General features: G+C 35.6%; 1 protein-coding gene across 2 annotated transcripts in view; it reads right to left on the bottom strand.

The window, feature by feature from the left end:
* Positions 1 to 17,666, bottom strand: part of mib1 (E3 ubiquitin-protein ligase mind bomb 1) — a 501,099-nt gene that overhangs the window by 82,104 nt on the left and 401,329 nt on the right. For both annotated transcript variants that reach the window (XM_090372633.1, XM_090372634.1), the window contains 2 exons: positions 10,035 to 10,121; positions 142 to 315 (listed from right to left, as the gene is read on the bottom strand). In XM_090372633.1, the coding sequence (XP_090228759.1) occupies positions 142 to 315; positions 10,035 to 10,121 (261 nt within the window). The remainder of the gene's footprint in view (positions 1 to 141; positions 316 to 10,034; positions 10,122 to 17,666) is intronic.

Raw genomic sequence — 17,666 nt, 5'->3', positions numbered from 1 at the left:
ATAAGTCTCTCACAAAATAAACTAAAATTTTTCAAAAACACACAACAGACGAATATTACAGTATTCTATTTTTATAAAAAAAATTAACATGTAAAAATTATAATTTGATATTATCTATTTCCACTAATTTCTTAAACAAACCTCAGAGGTACCACATACAGGTCCAGCCTCATTACTGTTTCCCACCTTGCTCACATCTTGCATATCTTGGAGCTGGCGCAACTGGGATAAAGTATGGTGGCGTAATGCTTCGTGTAGCGGTGTATCTCCGTCTTTGTCAGGTATGTTCAAATTACAGCCCTCCCGAACAAGTAACTGTCAAAAATTAATGAACCAACATAAATTATTTGAAATTACATATACTGATATGGCTACAACACAACTGAAAAAAAAAAAAAAAAAAAAAAATTCAAGACATAATTTCTTCAAATAATGCTTTAAATAGTATGAAAGGAGTTCAAGAGATTAACTGTAATTGATAGTTTCTGTGATAATAAAATAAACATCTAATTGTGGAACAAGTAAACAAATGCATTAATTTACTTCTAGTCAAAACAATTCCATGCCATCAAAAAGGAACTTATACTTTTGAAGTCATCAGCAGCCATAATGGTAACAAACAAATGTTAAGCTACTCGGTTATACTCCTGAAACTGTGAAAATATATTTGTTATAAGGTTTGTATGATTTGTTTCAATTTAAAATTTTTCAAATTGTTTTGATAAACTAGACCACAGAAAAGCACAGCATACAATCACTTTCTGATTCTACAGTATGACAGACAAGAATGTCAATCAGAATCCTTTGCAAATTAGGTACAAAATCAAGCTTAATTAAGCTTAATTTTGAACAGCCTATAATGAACTGGAGAGTTATTTGCATACATATGCACATCTCTTAAGCTAGGCTTGAGGAGACCTGAATGGGGTCCTGACCCATCTAACAGGTACACCTGTTAGCAGCACCACTATGTGTCTATGCAGCAAACAAAGATCACCTGCCAATGTGAGATTAACCAACTAGACCAGCTAACTTATTTGTTATGAGTTTACAGCTCTCCCGAACTGTCCAACTTCAAACTCACAGAATCAACTTTTCATCTTTCTCGTTTATTCATTCAACTACCGTTTTCTGGAACAACCTTCCTTCATACGTATTTCCCAAAAACTTTGTCCTGCCAAAACTTATTATGGCAGGACAAAGTAATCAGAATTCATAATGGGTGAAACAGTACTTGGGTCAACAAGGTGTGCTTGTCAGGGAACCAGAATGCAGTGCTAAATATGCTACTAGAATAACCATCGAGACAGGTATATCATCAACACTAGGAGCTTTAAATGGAAAAGAAATGGAATTAATAAAACTAGCACATTATGACATCAGAAAAACCAAGTAATCATAAATTATTTTGGAAAAAAGATACAGTGCAAAGTGTAAAGTGTGGCAATTGCTTTCAGATCTAGTTGTGAAGAATGTTTAATAAGCACTGTCCAGCGATTTATTTAAGATGGAAAATTTAGCGATGAAATTGTATGTGCATGTGGCTCAGTTGAAGACTAAAAAAAAAAAAAAAGATGAAACAGATGAATTCTATAATATCTTAGGAGCAATGTAGGGTGTTAAAGTTGAAACTTTAACCAGCTTAAAGTGGTTTAACGTTGCCCATACAATTATATATACATCAGGTTATACTCGTTGGAAAAACATAATTTGGTTGATATGTTGAGTGGAAGCTTAATGACAAAACAGCACACATCATGTGCATGTTAAGTGACTCATGCAATAATGCCATTCACTTCCTCAGTAAGCAATGACTTTAACTTTATACCAGAGATGATTTACTGTGGAGCAATATTTCAACCTTTAATTTCTCTGTACAAGTTAGACTGGAATACTGATAATACTTCATGATTTATCAAGTCCACTACATAGAAGTTGCTTAAAAATATCAAAAGGAAATTTATAGAAAACAGACTTAAGTTGCAGTCAGATCTAGCAACAGTTTTTACTGGGCACAAGGATTAGTTTTTTTTTACACATAACTACTTCTTGGTTTTTGCAGTGTCTTACATGTATTAGAATAATACATGTAAGACATGTATTATTCCATTGTATAAATACAAATCAGCTAATTGTACCATCAAATTAACTAATTTGTATTTTTATATAAAATCAATTTCAAACCTATAATCTTCCTAATAACTTATTTATCAAAATAAAATTTATCTAAATGGACCACAAACCATTATTCTCAGAGCCCACTTCTTGTCTAGTACTACTTTTCTGCTTCAGGTTATACCATCTCCTACTAGTCACTCCAGCTTTTTTTTTTTTTTTTTGCCAATAGAGGCATTTTCCTGTTTTTTTTTTACAGTAACAACTGGATGGACATATTTGCTGTTATGCATAATAAGGTATATGCATATACTTGGATGTCTTACTTTGCAAATGTTAAATTTCATTTAATCACCATTTCTCACCCCTCAATCAGGAAAACAGTATGGTCGATTAGTCAAAATTATATTTTAGGCCCAAAATTTAAAACTGCATTCATAACATTCAGACCCACCAAAAATTTAGTGCCTGTAAATATTTATATTGCCCACTTTACATAGAAATATTACAGAAACTCAGGGCCCTACCATACAGTCTTTCAAAACTAATCTTCCAGCCTATTGAAGTCTGGAAGATTGATTTCCATGGACTATAAGGTACATTGATTTATTTCTCGTGTGCTCTGTATATATTATATTTAATACTTTTCTTTTCTATCAGCTTTTTGATTACTAGAAACAAATCCATACCTCTTAATTTTAACATACCATGAAAACTTTATTACAAATCTTATCCAGAGATTCTTTACTTTGAGGCAGGTGCACTGGAGTAGGGCCAACCAAGCCCTACAGTCTTGGAGCAATCTGCACATGCTCAGGATTTCACCAGAAAAAACAAAATCAATACTCCTGAAGGATAGCCTTCATACCTGACAGCCTCCACTGATTAAGATCTCTAGACAAACAATCAAACTGGTAAAAGAATTAAGACAAATGGGAATAGTCCTGGACAGTAAACTCAATTTTCACCCATACCTCACTTAACTTCACATAAAAATCAGGAACTATATCTCTATGACTGCCTGCATCATCAGTAAGTCTGACTGAAGCCTGAACAGGCATTCTCTCGCCTTACTTAATAAAGTGCTATTCATTCCTGCCACCACACATGGTGCTGGCATTGTGGTTTAAAAGGGCCATCATTAGCAACAACAAATGAAAACTCACAACAAAGTGTTCCATTACCAATTACCAAGCATGTCATACAGTCATTATTCCTGCCCTACAGGTTCTTGCTAGAGTCCTTCCCCTCGACCAGCATGGTCTGAACTACTGCCTGTCCGGGGGAGGGAGGGTTTCCCTGCATCCTTGATTATAACATCAAACAAGAAAAGAAGCTCATTGCAGCAAAACTAGATGGATGGAATCCAAAAAGGCCTCATTACTAAAAAATTCATGCCAGAAGTTGCTCACACCTTCACAAAACTTCCACCCTGGTTCTCTCCACCACCTTCTTGATCACCAGCCACAGGTCCATTAAACAAGCTCACGTCTATGGGCATTATTAATGATCCCTTCTGTATATACAAACAACCTAAAGTTTGGGCCCATCTCTATTTCCGGCCCATTATATGAAGGCTTTCGTAGTGTGCTCATCGCCATGATTCATGACCTGCACCATGGACTTGAACATTAACCCCGGGGGCTCACATCTGGTGAGTATGGGTTTGGCACACCCAGGGTCCTGAGCTGGATATCATCATTCTTCTCTTTCTTGGTGATTCCCTTCTACTTTTGACTCTCTCTCTCTCTCTCTCTCTCTCTCTCTCAGGGTTACTCGGGAACTTTTTTTTTTCCTGGTGCATCATAAGCCTCAGGCTTCCTTGCATCATATGGATATTAATAATAATAATAATAATAATAATCTGTTCATAAACGAAGAGGACTATTACTGAGCATTTACTAAATGCACACAAGGTCTCTTTACTAAAAGGAAGGCCTTTTTACTATAAGGATGTCTACAGCTATTCAGAGAACAGCCATTCACATCAATTAACCTCTGCTCCTCTGAATATCTTGCTGACTCCCTTGTGGGGTAGGATTCTTAATGCTGAGGCCTTTACCTCCACGACTCTCACACTTGAGCTGATCATATCTAGGAGACTCGTTCTACACTGGAGTTGATCATACCTACTGGACCTATCCCACAACAAAATTGAATCCACGTCCTGGACTTCCTCCTTACTGGAATTGACAACTGCTGGAACCATTTGGACTAAACCTATGCTAACCCTGATACCAGTTAGGGTAGGATTTGCAAACTTGTTCGTACATACGCCGTAGGAAACTCCTACTGGCATTGTATCCCAGTGTGGGACGTTGCTAACTCAGTCCTTTGACTGGGTAGGATTTTGTAGTTTAAACCCACTCAAACACCAATGGTGACTAGCACCTTTGCTTCCTTCTTTTGTCTGGTGGAGCAAACTGGTGCTTCACTGTCAATTTGTGGGATGTAGATTCCCACACTTTACCTTTTTTTTTTTTTTTTTTTTTTTTTATATAACTTGGTCTCCATTCAGGAAGCTCAGGTGACCCTAGCAGAGAATAATGAACAACATGGGATCCCACCAGGGGGCCTGCAGCCAAAAGCCAGAACACAACAGAACCCAACACTTTACATATACATTATGAATCAACAGGGCTTACCTTTATTTTTGATATAGGAAGCTTCTTTTCCAACTCTTCCTATATCAAAAATAAAGGTAAGCCCTGTTGATTCATAACATAATAGAATATAGGAAATATCGAGCACTTATAAGCTCTCTAGTATCAAATTTACATATACAACACACAACACTTTTTCTGGCTTTTACAGAGTACTGTATTTCTTCACAAGAGCACTTATGATGCAGATGTGGGAAATCACTGGTGGCACCCCTCCCCAAACGCTATGTACATTATGTGTGTACTTGATTAAAAAAATTGTGAGATCGAGTAACCAACAAACCACATTGAGTTTAACGAATAATCTGTTCTATTTTCTTTATTCTTTATAAAAACAGAACATCCAGTGATATATGGAAATGTTTGAGAGGCTCACAAATCAATTAGGCAAATGTGGAATTTCAGAAGGGTATTTCCAACAAGATGGAACAATATATGTGCAGTAGCACCGCAGAGAGAGAGAGAGAGAGAGAGAGAGAGAGAGAGAGAGAGAGAGAGAGAGAGAAATATTATGTTTTAAGAATGCAATTAATTTTAATTTTAAGAAGGCTGCCAATGTCACCAAATTCTGGGTTCACAGACTAATATGTTATGCAGTCTGATTTTTCTGATATTCCAGATTTTTCAGACTGACATGTTATGCAGTCTGAAAAATCAGGAATAAATCAGAGAGAAAAATCTTATTCTCTCCACTTGAGATATGCCAAGTGGAGTAAGCAAGAAGGCAGCATAGATCCCACAGCATAATGCATATATTAATATTATAAATTCTTTGTAGAAAAAAATTTAGTTGTTTGAATTGTGGTCTATTATCTAAATTAAACTGTATAAAAAGCTAAATTCTGTCTGATTATTTTATTGCAATTAATACAAAGTCCAAAAGTTCATGTGGTTCCATAGCCTTGTCATTTACGTTTTTGTGAACTGGGACAAAACACTGTTATGTTTATTTTGCCGTTACTTTGTTTTTGATATGGCCTTTTTTGTTTTAAAAAAGTATCTTTTAACGATTAATATCTAAAAAAATTTTTAAAGTCAAAAATACTTGTGCAACACCTGTGCTAAATGCTTCAAAAGTCTCCAGCTTACTTCTAATTGACTGGAATCTGTGGTAAAACATTACACCTAGTAGGGCCAGTTTTTTGAAACACCTGGATGACTATAATTTATTTTGAAAGGTCAGAGAAAGCATAAGAGGCCCAAATATCCTTGACTTGGTCTTCATTAAGGATCTAGATAGAGTAAATGCTGGAAAATTTGTCATTTTAGAATTCACAATTCTTTAAAATCCAACACATTTTACAAAAAAAAAAAAAAAAAAAAGAAGAAAAAAAATTATAATCCAGCACTTGTATCAAAAATCCCCATTTGTCTTTAAGAATCCATGCAAAAAGGAGTGATATTTTTCTCTTCATAAGATTCTTGCAGAACTACCTTGTCCTTTAATCTGTTTTTGCATCCAAAAGGATTTGAACTTCATAGATAATGCAATGGTCTTAATTCTCATAGCTGAACAAACTGGGAGTCGAGATATGTTATAAAGGTGGCAGAATCACAGGACTTCATGTATGCATTAAGTTTTAAGGAGACATTACTTTGGGGGTGAGAGTAGGAACATCTGGTAAGTAAAAATTTAAAATTTCTTTTTAATATAATCCAGGAATTTTCCGATCACACATTGTAAGCTAATTTTAACCTCATCTTGGCATAAGCATATAACAGGTATATATATATATATATTTTTTTACGTTGCTTCTTTTCTCTGAAACAGTCATTAGCAACATGCATGGGTTGAAGGGTGAGAAGAGGAAAGAAGATACTTGTTTACATTAGACTTGCATTTCTGTACATTATAATTTTCAGGAAATAAGTGAGAAGGGAAGTTGTTCCAGAAAACAGAAGTTGAAGAAATAAAGGAGCAAGAAGAAAAGTTGGTTTTGCAAGTTTGAAGTTGGACAGCAAAAGGATGCTGACGTTGCGACAAATATTCAGACTAGTTTGGAAGAGAGAGTGGGAATTATAGAAGCCAATTCAGAAGAGCAGTGCACATGGAAATATCTACAGAAAAGGCATGCACCAGAAACAGAACACCTATGAGACAGATAGTAGAGAGACTTTGTTAGAGATGGGTCATTGCTCTCTTTTGAATGGAGTCTAGAAGGCTGAGAGAAGTCTTGGAGGCACTTTCACAGATGTGGGAACAATATTCCATGATACGGCAGATTTGAGATTTGTATAGAGTGAGCAGCTGTTTGGAAGAAAAGCAATATGAAAGTGAAAGAGTGCTTCCTCTGCACCTAGTTTTTTAGTTGCAGAGGAAGCAATATCTGTGATGTGCTTATGCCAAGAGATTAGAAGCCAGGGTAATTGTCTTGATAATGTGATCTTGTCAAGAAATCTGAGTGTCATCAACGTAAGCATAGGAGCAGACGAATCCTTTTTCTGAGATATAAAACAGGACTGAGTTTGAGATCTTCACAGAACACTTAAGACTCTACAGTTTTACATTCTCTAAACTTAGCATTTAGTTTAAGCATTGAAGCTATTTATTTCTCTTCACCTGTTTACTCTTTTTTTTTAAGTCTCTTTTCTCTCTCTATATAAATGTATCTCTTCACAAGCGAGACCACATTCATGAGTTTGTATAATAACACATGCAAAACGTGCACAGACTGTCTAAAGCTAATGATATTGTATTAAAATTAAATTTAATCTATGAATTTCTTTTTCCACAAAAATTGTATGGAAAAATAGAAATAATATTTGCCAGATTTCTATTCATCTGATTTTAATGAAATTTGGAATGGCTCAACAAATATTTTTAAAAGACCCAAATATAAAATTTCACAAAATTCTGTCCAATGGGAATCCCTCTGTTACATGTGGATTGACAGATATGGTGAAGACAATAGGCACATACATATGTAAACACACCTGAAAAAACAGCAAGGTAAATATAATTATATTTGTTAGTAATGCTTGGCAGTGAGAATGGTTTTATAATATAAAACATAAGCAAGTATATCTGATGAGTTGGCCAGAACTATTTGATTAGCAGAAAACAAACAGAAGATGTCTCTGGTCTCATATGTGTTAAACAGGCAAGCTACAAAGTGATCTATAATTTATATCCTGCACTTCAGAAAAAGTAGGATATAAATTATAGTAATTACTAATAAACAAAAAATTACTTTAAACGATTATTTTAAATAAATAAATTTCCATTCATTCTCAAGATGACCACAGCTAGAAGAGGTTATATATTTGTTTTGGCTATATACATATTGAATTAAGAGCAGTCACTCAAATTCACAACCTTCCTACTTGTGGCTATGCATGCTAACCACAGCCAGGAGAAATGAGTGAGAGAGGAGTGATAGGGCAGGCAGGTCAGCTGCCCTGGGCCAAGATTTAGAGTCCAGGCTCCCTATGAAGAAAGGTGGGCTGGTTGGTAAGGATTTTACTTTAGAGTCCATTAGCTCTCAATGCCCCTGGCTGTAGCACCATGGCTGAATATAGATGTAATATGCAGTGAAATATACTCTACTAAATGAAATGAGTAGAGCCTAGTGTTCTGCACATTTCATATAATTTTAACGTATTATAATAATAATCATAACTTTATTATTATAAATACTATATAAAATGTGCAAAAATGTTTTCATGCATTCTATATTATTCATGTCCTCCTTTCCCTCTAACTAAAATAGATATTATACATATATGAGAGTAGTAACGGTCTCTCATATGCTTTCAGCTATAATATATCATGGTTAAAAAATTAAATATATACTGTGTTGACAGAAATCATGGGATACCTACCTAGTAATGGGTAGGCCCACCTTTTGCCTGGATAAGGGCAGTCATACGGAGAGGCATTGAGTCCACTACTTCACAAAAGCATTCCACAGGTATTTCCATCCATGCATGCTGCACCGCTGTCCATAATTCCGTCGCATTCCTGGGTGGAGGATCCAAAGCTCAAACGGGCCTTTCCACAGCATCCCAAAGATGCTCCACAGGGGTCATGTCCGGTGAACGGGGAGGCAATTTCACGGTGGTAAAATCTGCGGAATGCTCGTTGACCATGTTCTAGTCATGATGGCTCTGTGGGGAGGCGCATTGTCCTACTGGAAGAGTCCATTGCCCTGTGGGTGCACGATGACCATGAAGGGATGCAGATGGTCTGCAAGGATGGACACGTAACCTGGACAGTTCAGAGATGCGTCTAGATGTACCAGAGGTCCAAACATGTGCCAGTTGAACACCCCAGACCATTACCGACCGTCCACCTGCCTGAACAGTTCCTTGTTGACATGACAGGTGCATAGTTTTGTGCAGTTTCCGCCAGATATGCACCCTCCCGTCTGCTCAAAATAACTAGAAACAGGATTCATCAGACCAGAAGACCCGTCTCCAATCATCCAAGGTCCAGTGCCGATGTTCTTTCACACAGCTGAGGCACAGAGCCCTGTGTCGTGGTGTTAGCAATGGAACTCTGGTGGGTTGTTTACTCCTATAACCTATTGTGGCCAATGATTGCCTGATGGTCTTGGTGGGGATGTTTCTGGCACCTCCCTAGTTAAAGTCGGCGGTGATTTGTGCCGCTGTTGCTCTCCGATGGGCTGAAACAATGTGAGACTGACGTCGACGTTCATCCACCACCTTTCTCCGCCCACAGTGCTGTCCACGATGAGATGTTATTCCGGAAATGCCATATTCCCGATACACTCTTGATACTATCGAATGGGGATAGTGCAATTTCTGTACCACCTCTGCAATAGAGTGACCCATGCATTGGGCAACCACCTCTGCAATAGAGTGACCCATGCATTGGGCACCCACTATCATCCCTCTTTCAAATTAACAGTGTACCTATATACCTGCCCAGCGGTGGGTTTGTCCACTAGCAAGAGGGGTGATAGCACTGCGTTGCCCAGGAACCCCATGAATTCTGTCCTTTCAGTGTAGTGACTATTAAGATAAGTTACAACACTAGAATGAACCTAATTAAAAAAATATAAACTACTCTCTCTCTCTCTCTCTCTCTCTCTCTCTCTCTCTCTCTCTCTCTCACTCACTCACACACACACACACACACACACACTTTAAAACACTGCTTTTGAATAACAAATTACAGGTTGCTAAATTTGCTTAAATTTTGAACCATAGAATGATGAGCAATTACCTAAAGTAATTAACATCAGGAACCCTCCCCACCTCAGCAACAAATACTATCATTAACTAACTACTTACCCTAACTATCTGTGTGTGTTGCCTTTCAACAGCCAGATGAAGGGGAGTCTGAAGATTAACATTCTGAAGATCCATATTAACTCGACCCTGGTAAATATATAATTGTTCTTTTTTTTTAAAATATTACACTTTTTTTCTCAATTCAGTTCTATGCATATATTATTTAAATCATTCTCCACAGTGTTTAAAAGATACTATTAAAACCTATGAAATCTCAATGTCTTTTGTAGCTAATTATTTTATGTTAAGGAGGCACTTTAACACGTGATTTTTTCTGTGAGGGGAAAATAATGCAAAATACAGAAATCATATTTCAAAAGGCATGCCTTCTACAATCCTGAGTTGAGTGACATACTAGGTGTACATATATTATATAAAATGCCAACAAATAAATCAGTAAATGCTTGCTCTATATATGTATGAAATTTACTTCCTAAAATAATGGACTGAAAGGCATAAGATTAAAAGAACTTAGAAGGAACTTAAAACATTCAATTCACATTATTTTAATTTTGTCTTCCCAATACATTAAGCAATAAGGTTAAGAGGTAAATTTCATATATATATATAGAAGCATTTTCTGATTTATCTAATGATATCATATTTCAGGAATTCTTAAAGACATAGCTACAAAATTACTTAATTATAAACTGTCATAAAATGAAATGTACATCAAATAAAGATAAATTGTTTATTTTAATTAAAAGGACAACTAAAAAAATGTTCATATTGACATTAACCAGTTGGACTCCATTTGTGGCCCAAAGCAAGTAAAAATGATATTCAGTTTCATGCCAACTGTTATCCAGCATCTGTGTTGCCACGGAAGCAACCGTTTTGTTGACAGGTGTGGGCATTCATTCAAATTTGGTGAAATTACCATAAGGAGGAGCAGAAACAGCTGGTTTGTATGGTTGTTAAACGTGTGACATTTGGAAATCTGGCAGGGGCCCAGAATTTATAGTTTCACCTCTGATTCACAGTTTGAGCTTTAGTGCAATACAATTGTTCCTTAACTTCCATAAGAACTAAAAATCCAAGAATTTTTTTTTTTTTAATCTGGGGTGTGAGAGGGCTAAGAAATAGGCCCTTCTCATCCAATCCATTAGACTGGTAATGTGATATCTAGAATTCTCTAAATCTTTCAAGGTACAAATTGAGGCCATGTGAAAACATATTTATGTCTATATGAGAACTATTTTTGTTATTCTTTCAAATAAAATAAACTCTTTCTATTTATTTGGTGCAATTTTTTTAAAGAAATTTGTAATGTGGCAAATAATAGAGGTCCACTCTGTATTTTGGCATTTCTTCTATTATACAGGGGGTTTTGATTAATACCCACATGGGTTCTATCTTGCTTATTTTTAGGTGATTTCAAATTATTTGTCGTCTGAACTTTTTTTTTGTCATATTTGAGCTGATATTTTTAAATCTGATGTTAAAAATTAGCTACATTTCCTTATTTACATGCCACCATTTCTAAATTTTAGTTTTTTCTGATCAACTGCCTTTTCTCAATCAGAAAGCTTTCTCTATCCTCAGTTTAATCTAAAAACATCATCAACATACTTCAGAGACAAACAACTTTTTCTCAAGGCTTCCAATTTTATGGCACTACCCAAATTTTAAATTATGCTGCAACTTTCGTCTATGTATTTGTCCATATGCCATCTAAAAGGAAAAATTAAACAACCCAGAGGATAAAAATATGCCTTTTAAAACAAATGTACAGGTCATTTTATCTATTGTGAGAAAGGCTGTATTGTTAAAGATACTCCATACTTGGACTTCAGTAAATGGAGAGCATAAAACCTTTTCTCTTCCAAAATATATAGTACTATGAACAGTATATTTTGGAAAGGGAAAGTATGGGATATTAAATAAATTTACTTTTACTATACTGTCCAATGTATACACTATATTTTTCAGTTACTGTAAAGTGCAATAAATATAGAAAGTAAATGTGACTACCAGAAATCCAGAAAATTTGGAGAAAATTTTGTCAAATAGCATAAAAATAAGCAAGGTACATTGTGGCAACTTTTAATGGAAACACCCTGTATAGTGAATAATTATCTACTAGTTTCTAGGTAGGTTACTAAATCCAGTATTCAGTAAAATATACTTTCTTGCACAATTATTCTGACTTTTTTATGTATGTTTTAGTGGGTTTTATTTTTAAAATCCACTATGGCAGTGGTTCTCTGTATGTCATGATGACTGTCATAAAATAACATTATGCTAAATACTCAGTAGTAGAAGAGAAGAAAGAGGAGGAGAAAACAAGAAGGGGCAGGACACAAGAGCAAGGAATGGGGGGGGAGAGAAAGTAGGAAAAAAGAGAAGGAAGGGAGTGCAGGAATTTCAAAAATGTGACGTGAAATTGTGGTTACAAAATTATGAGTTTAAATATTTCCCAACGAAAGTATCATCTTACGAAACAAGTTGCAAAAGTTAAACAAATATATCAGCTAACTTGTGCTATTCAAATTTTGGTATACATATTCATCCTGTAAGCTTTACTAACAATGACTTACTACAAAAATTGGTTCCATATTTAAAAATCACTCATCCAGTGAATTTTTTAAAAATTAACTGTTATTATTGCTATATTTTAATAGTATTTTATTTAATTTAGCAAAATATCTGATTTTTTTTTTCTTTTTACTATTATCACCTTACATTAAAAGACATCATCAATTTAAAAGTATTTTAAAAAAGCTTTTTTTAATGAATACAGATAATTGTTTTCTTGCAAAAAGTTTCGTCTAAAACCTCATGGAAACAGTATCTGCACGATTATAAAATATTAAGTCTGAAATAAAGAAAAAAATATATATATATTGGAATTTTTTAAAATATTTTAAGCAATATAAACAAATTGTGAATAGTGCCATGATTATTCTCCAAAACAAATAATTCTCATTTGAAATAACAGATGCAATAAAATATAAATGGAATTGTCAGCTGAGTCTTAATGAAGAATAAAATTATAGTTTCCAATGGCTTCTTACTGATAAGAAGATCTTAAAAAGTCATATGGACAAAAGACTTTTTAATTATGTAAATTGTGCAGCTGGTGAGTAAAAATCATATTTGCAAGTTTATATGCAGCTGGAGGATTAAAGTCAGACTCTTAATTTCAAATAAACCAATATTATCTCACTTACTAGGAATGATGTAATTTTTAATGAGGATAATCATCAAATTTCAACTTTCTGTTTATAATAAGTTTAATTTAAACTTTCTTCATTTAATTTTGTAGAAGTTAGTCACTGCTTTTCAAAAATACCAAACCTTGTTATTCCAAACCTTTTTCAAACTAACATTTTTTATTCTTATTAATTTGGTTTATAATCTCTTTTTTAAGGGTCAATGACTATATGACTTCTCAACATCTATAAAATCAGTAAACTATTTTACAGTTCATTTTCAAATACTTTTCTAGCAATTTTTATAATATAATTGGCATCTGCAGATCCAATCTGGCATAGACACAACCGAATTTTATCCGTCTCAATTTATTAGTTTCGTTTTCATTTTCTTTAATAATTTTGAATGCCTTTAGTTTTATGTCTCTACATTATTTGCATTTCACAGTGTAATTTTTTGCTTAGCACTTATTTCTAATGCTTTCCCTTTCTTTCTTTAAGAACTTTGTGGCCTCTTTTGGTTACACTTATGTAATTTCAATTTGAAGTCTTATATTAACTATGTCTACTTCTTATTTCCATAATCTGCACTCTTCAATGTTACTTCTGGGAACTTTCTTATTTGCCCTTTGTTCATTATTCAGTTCTGTTTCTTTTCATTTTGAAAGTTCATTAGAGAAGTGATTCCCAAACTCTGTTATGTAGATGCCTGTGTGTGGTACACGTACAATTCAGAAAGAAGTAACTTAAAATAACTTCTTTCTGTTTTGAGACTATAATATGTCAGAAGATATATATTAAGTTGTGAGAGTCAGTTCACTAAGTACATTGTGAATACTGATTAGCATAAAAAACAAGAATTGTTTCATTTTTCCCACTTGTATTCTACTGAGGGTTGATTCAGCCTTTTGATAACGATTGTGACTTTATTCCTGCTTGTGATGAACAGCAGCAATGTAAGTTTTTTTTTACGCACAGGCACAAACCTAATGAACAGGTGCATCAGTTGTAAAAGTTGTTTTAATGTTGACATGCCTCGGAAATTGGACCCATAGCTGGAAGGTTACATAACCGTGCTTTCTGAAGTCTGTGAAAATTATTGATAGGTGCAAGTCGAAAAATTTTAGTGTATCAAAATTTAGTATCCATAAGGTTTTGAATGGCAAAGGAAAATTCCATGAAGCTGCTGTAAGTGGGCGGAAAACACTGAAGAAACTGCAACCTGCTCCAAGTCGAATGAGGGAGGTAGTACAAAAAGTGCAGTCGCTCGTTGTGTCGGTGAAAATCCAAAAACCCAAAGAGCTATAGTGTCACGTGTGGGAACCTCCCAGTCAACCTTTGTTGCATAATCAATGAAAATTTGCAACTGAAGAAGCACAAGGCCCGCATACACCACCTAGGAGCAAAGCACATTACAGAGCAGTGGGTCAATGCTCGAAAACTCTACGTAAAATATCTGGCAGCTGAAAGGTGTAAATTCGTAGCAACACTGGATGTGAGTATACCTCTCCGACCGTAACAAAATTCGGGCAATTTATTACCATCCACAGGGTGTAAAAAAGCCTTTCCAACATGGGCGTGCCAGTGCAAGGAAAGTTTTAGCCAAGTGTGCACGCACGCGTTTTATGGTTGTAGCCAGTTTTTGTTATAATGGTAACGGCAAATCTGACTTACATAGAGTCACTAAAAACGTGAAAGTCAACTCAGTGTATTACCAGACTGAAGTTTTACAGCCGTTGTTTGAACGTGAAATACCCACATTGTACGGTTCTGATGCAGAAAAGGTCTGGGTGCACCAGGATAAGGCGTTCAGCCACATGCCATGTTCCACCCGTGCTTTTTTTTGTAGAGAATAGAAGTGGCAATAGGTATTCGTTTGATCCCGTTTGAAGATATACCTGTTAAATCACCTGATGCTGCACCCATGCATTTTTGCACCTTCGGACTTTTGAAAAGAGCTCTCGGAAACCGCTGCCCCAGAACTGTTGAAGGTTTGTGGAAAGTCTGCCAGCAGGAATGGGACAAAATCGACTCGGCAGTTTTGCAGCGCACTTTACTTCAATTTAAATTGCGATAGTCCATGAGCAGAGAAAACAAATAGAACACAACCGGTGGCGGCAGCATGGAATTTCGTAGTTTTAAAGGACTGGCAAAATCATTATCAAAAGGCTGAATCAACCCTCTGTATGTGTATAAATTGCATTCCACAAATATATATATTGCCCTAACATTAATATATGGACATCTTTCTGTTGATAGATGGTCATATCCTAACCAAGTGCCACATGTCAGACACAACTATAAACATGGTCATTGAATCAGTAATGCAATATGCTGCGATCAACAGAATTAACAGTATTGAAGATCCCTAGATTGATGACTGGCAATGTGATCTGTAAATGGAAGTAGACTGGTGCTTAAACTATCACGAAACAACCCAAAAACCTCTAAAGTTGATGGAATGTAAGAGGAGAGCCCCGCAAAGAACTATCTGCTTGGAACACAAGTCAATGTTCCCCACAGTGCACACAGGCCCTCAGTGAGATGATTGAGACAGTCATCACCAGTACAGTGTGCTGCATAATATGGGTTACCATGTTCGTGCAGCTCTCCATAAGGCATTAATTATTCCAACTAATGCCAGACACCAACTAGCTTGGTACAAGGTCTATCATTCTTGGTGTTTTGGAGTGATCAGTCACATTATTTGGTCTACCAGCCTGAAGGTTGTTCCTGGATATGGCAGATGCCAGGAGAAGGCTACTGCTAGACTGTATCATCCTACAATGAAGTTTGGTAGAGGCAGCATGATGGTCTGGGACCACTGGTTGTTTTGGACAAAACCATAAATGCTGAGTCTATCCCGACATCCTGGACAATAATGTGCTACCTACACTGTGGGCTCACATCAGGGAAGGCCCACACCTGGCCATACCTGTAACAGCAGGACAGAGCTCCATGTCATACTGCTCGCATTATAATGGACAGATGAGGAGAGAAGCACTGCAAAAAGTTGGACTGGCCAGCCCACAGCCCTGACCTCAACCCTGCAGAGAACCTCTATGGAATAAACTGGATCGTTGGTGGATGTGAGGTGTGACTGCCCAAAAAACAGGGCTGAATTGGTTGCTGCTTTGAAGGCTAAAAGGAGGAAATATCAAAAGACATTAACAAAAAAACTGGTGAAGAGCATTCAACAAAGACTAGAGGCTGTCATAAAGGCTAATGATTTCAATACAAAGGTTTCAGCACAAATTATTAGTTTTTTCTTAAATAAAGGTTATATGCAGGTGTCTGGATACTAACAGTAGGGAAACATACTTTATATTTTGCATTGTGAATAATTTTCATCCTGCAATTTTTTTATTTTTTTTTATTATAGTAACCCTAAACATGAATATGGATATTGGAATCTATAGCTCTGGTGCTCCCAAGAAGTGTTTATCAATTTTTATTGAGTAATCAAACACTTTGGAATGGCATTTATTTGGATTTCACTCATTCGCTTTTAGTATAAAAAAATTTTTGTCTTTGTGACTAGAAACAAAATAATTCCAATTAATTATATCAGGAGAATTTGTTTTTAGTACAGTTATATTTATTTTTATTTTTCAACTGCGTCAAGGTACTAAAATATAGATAAGTTCTAATTTTTATGGAGCATTTCAGGGAAAACTTGGGAATTGTGTTATGTATAATCTAGTGCTATGTATGATTGCAGTATTGCAATTTTTGGGAAACAGATAAGAAGGAAGACTGTCCTAGAGAACAGAAGTAGAAAGAGACAAATGAAGAAGAAAAAGAAAAGTTAGTTTGGTGAGTTTGAAATTGAATGTCTGTGTAATAGGGAGTGAAGTGAGTTCATTAAATAGGATCATTAATTAGCCTTACTGCTCTCATCCAAATATTTGAATAGTGCTTAAGAGTGCAAAAGAGATTTCTGGGAGGCATCACCCCTAGCTACGGTTACAATATTTCATGGTGGATGCAATTTTCAGTTTGTACAGAGTTGCCAGATGTTTAGAAGAAAAGTAAAAGTGAAAGAGAAAGTCAAGATTTTTTGATGCAGAGGAAATGATATTTGCAGTATGTTTATGCCAAAAAAGGTGAAAATCCGGACCTAGCTATGGTAAAGCTATGTTCTTTTCAAGAAATCTGAGTGTTTGATGTTCAGAATGGGAGCAGCAGGCTCCTTTTTGCAAGAAATAAAGCTGGACTGGCTCAGCTTTAGAACAACTGATGTTAACTGAGGTTTTTCTTCTCATTGAAGAATTACCTGAAGATCAGCACTTATGGAATTGATGGATATTCAAGAAGTTGTAGCTATGCAGAACATGATTTGAGAAACCAGAAAGCGGAATGCAATATATCACTAGTATAAAAGGGTATCTAGAGGGAATAATCAACTGTCACATGTAATAAGTATTCGGAAAGTAAACTGGTTAATCAACTGCAAAAATCAGAAGGCAGACCACAA

Source organism: Mastigoproctus giganteus, chromosome 4 (assembly GCF_048544385.1).
Source record: "Mastigoproctus giganteus isolate SK-2022 chromosome 4, ASM4854438v1, whole genome shotgun sequence".
NCBI lineage: Eukaryota > Metazoa > Arthropoda > Arachnida > Uropygi > Thelyphonidae > Mastigoproctus > Mastigoproctus giganteus.
This window is presented reverse-complemented; position numbering and strand designations above follow the sequence as displayed.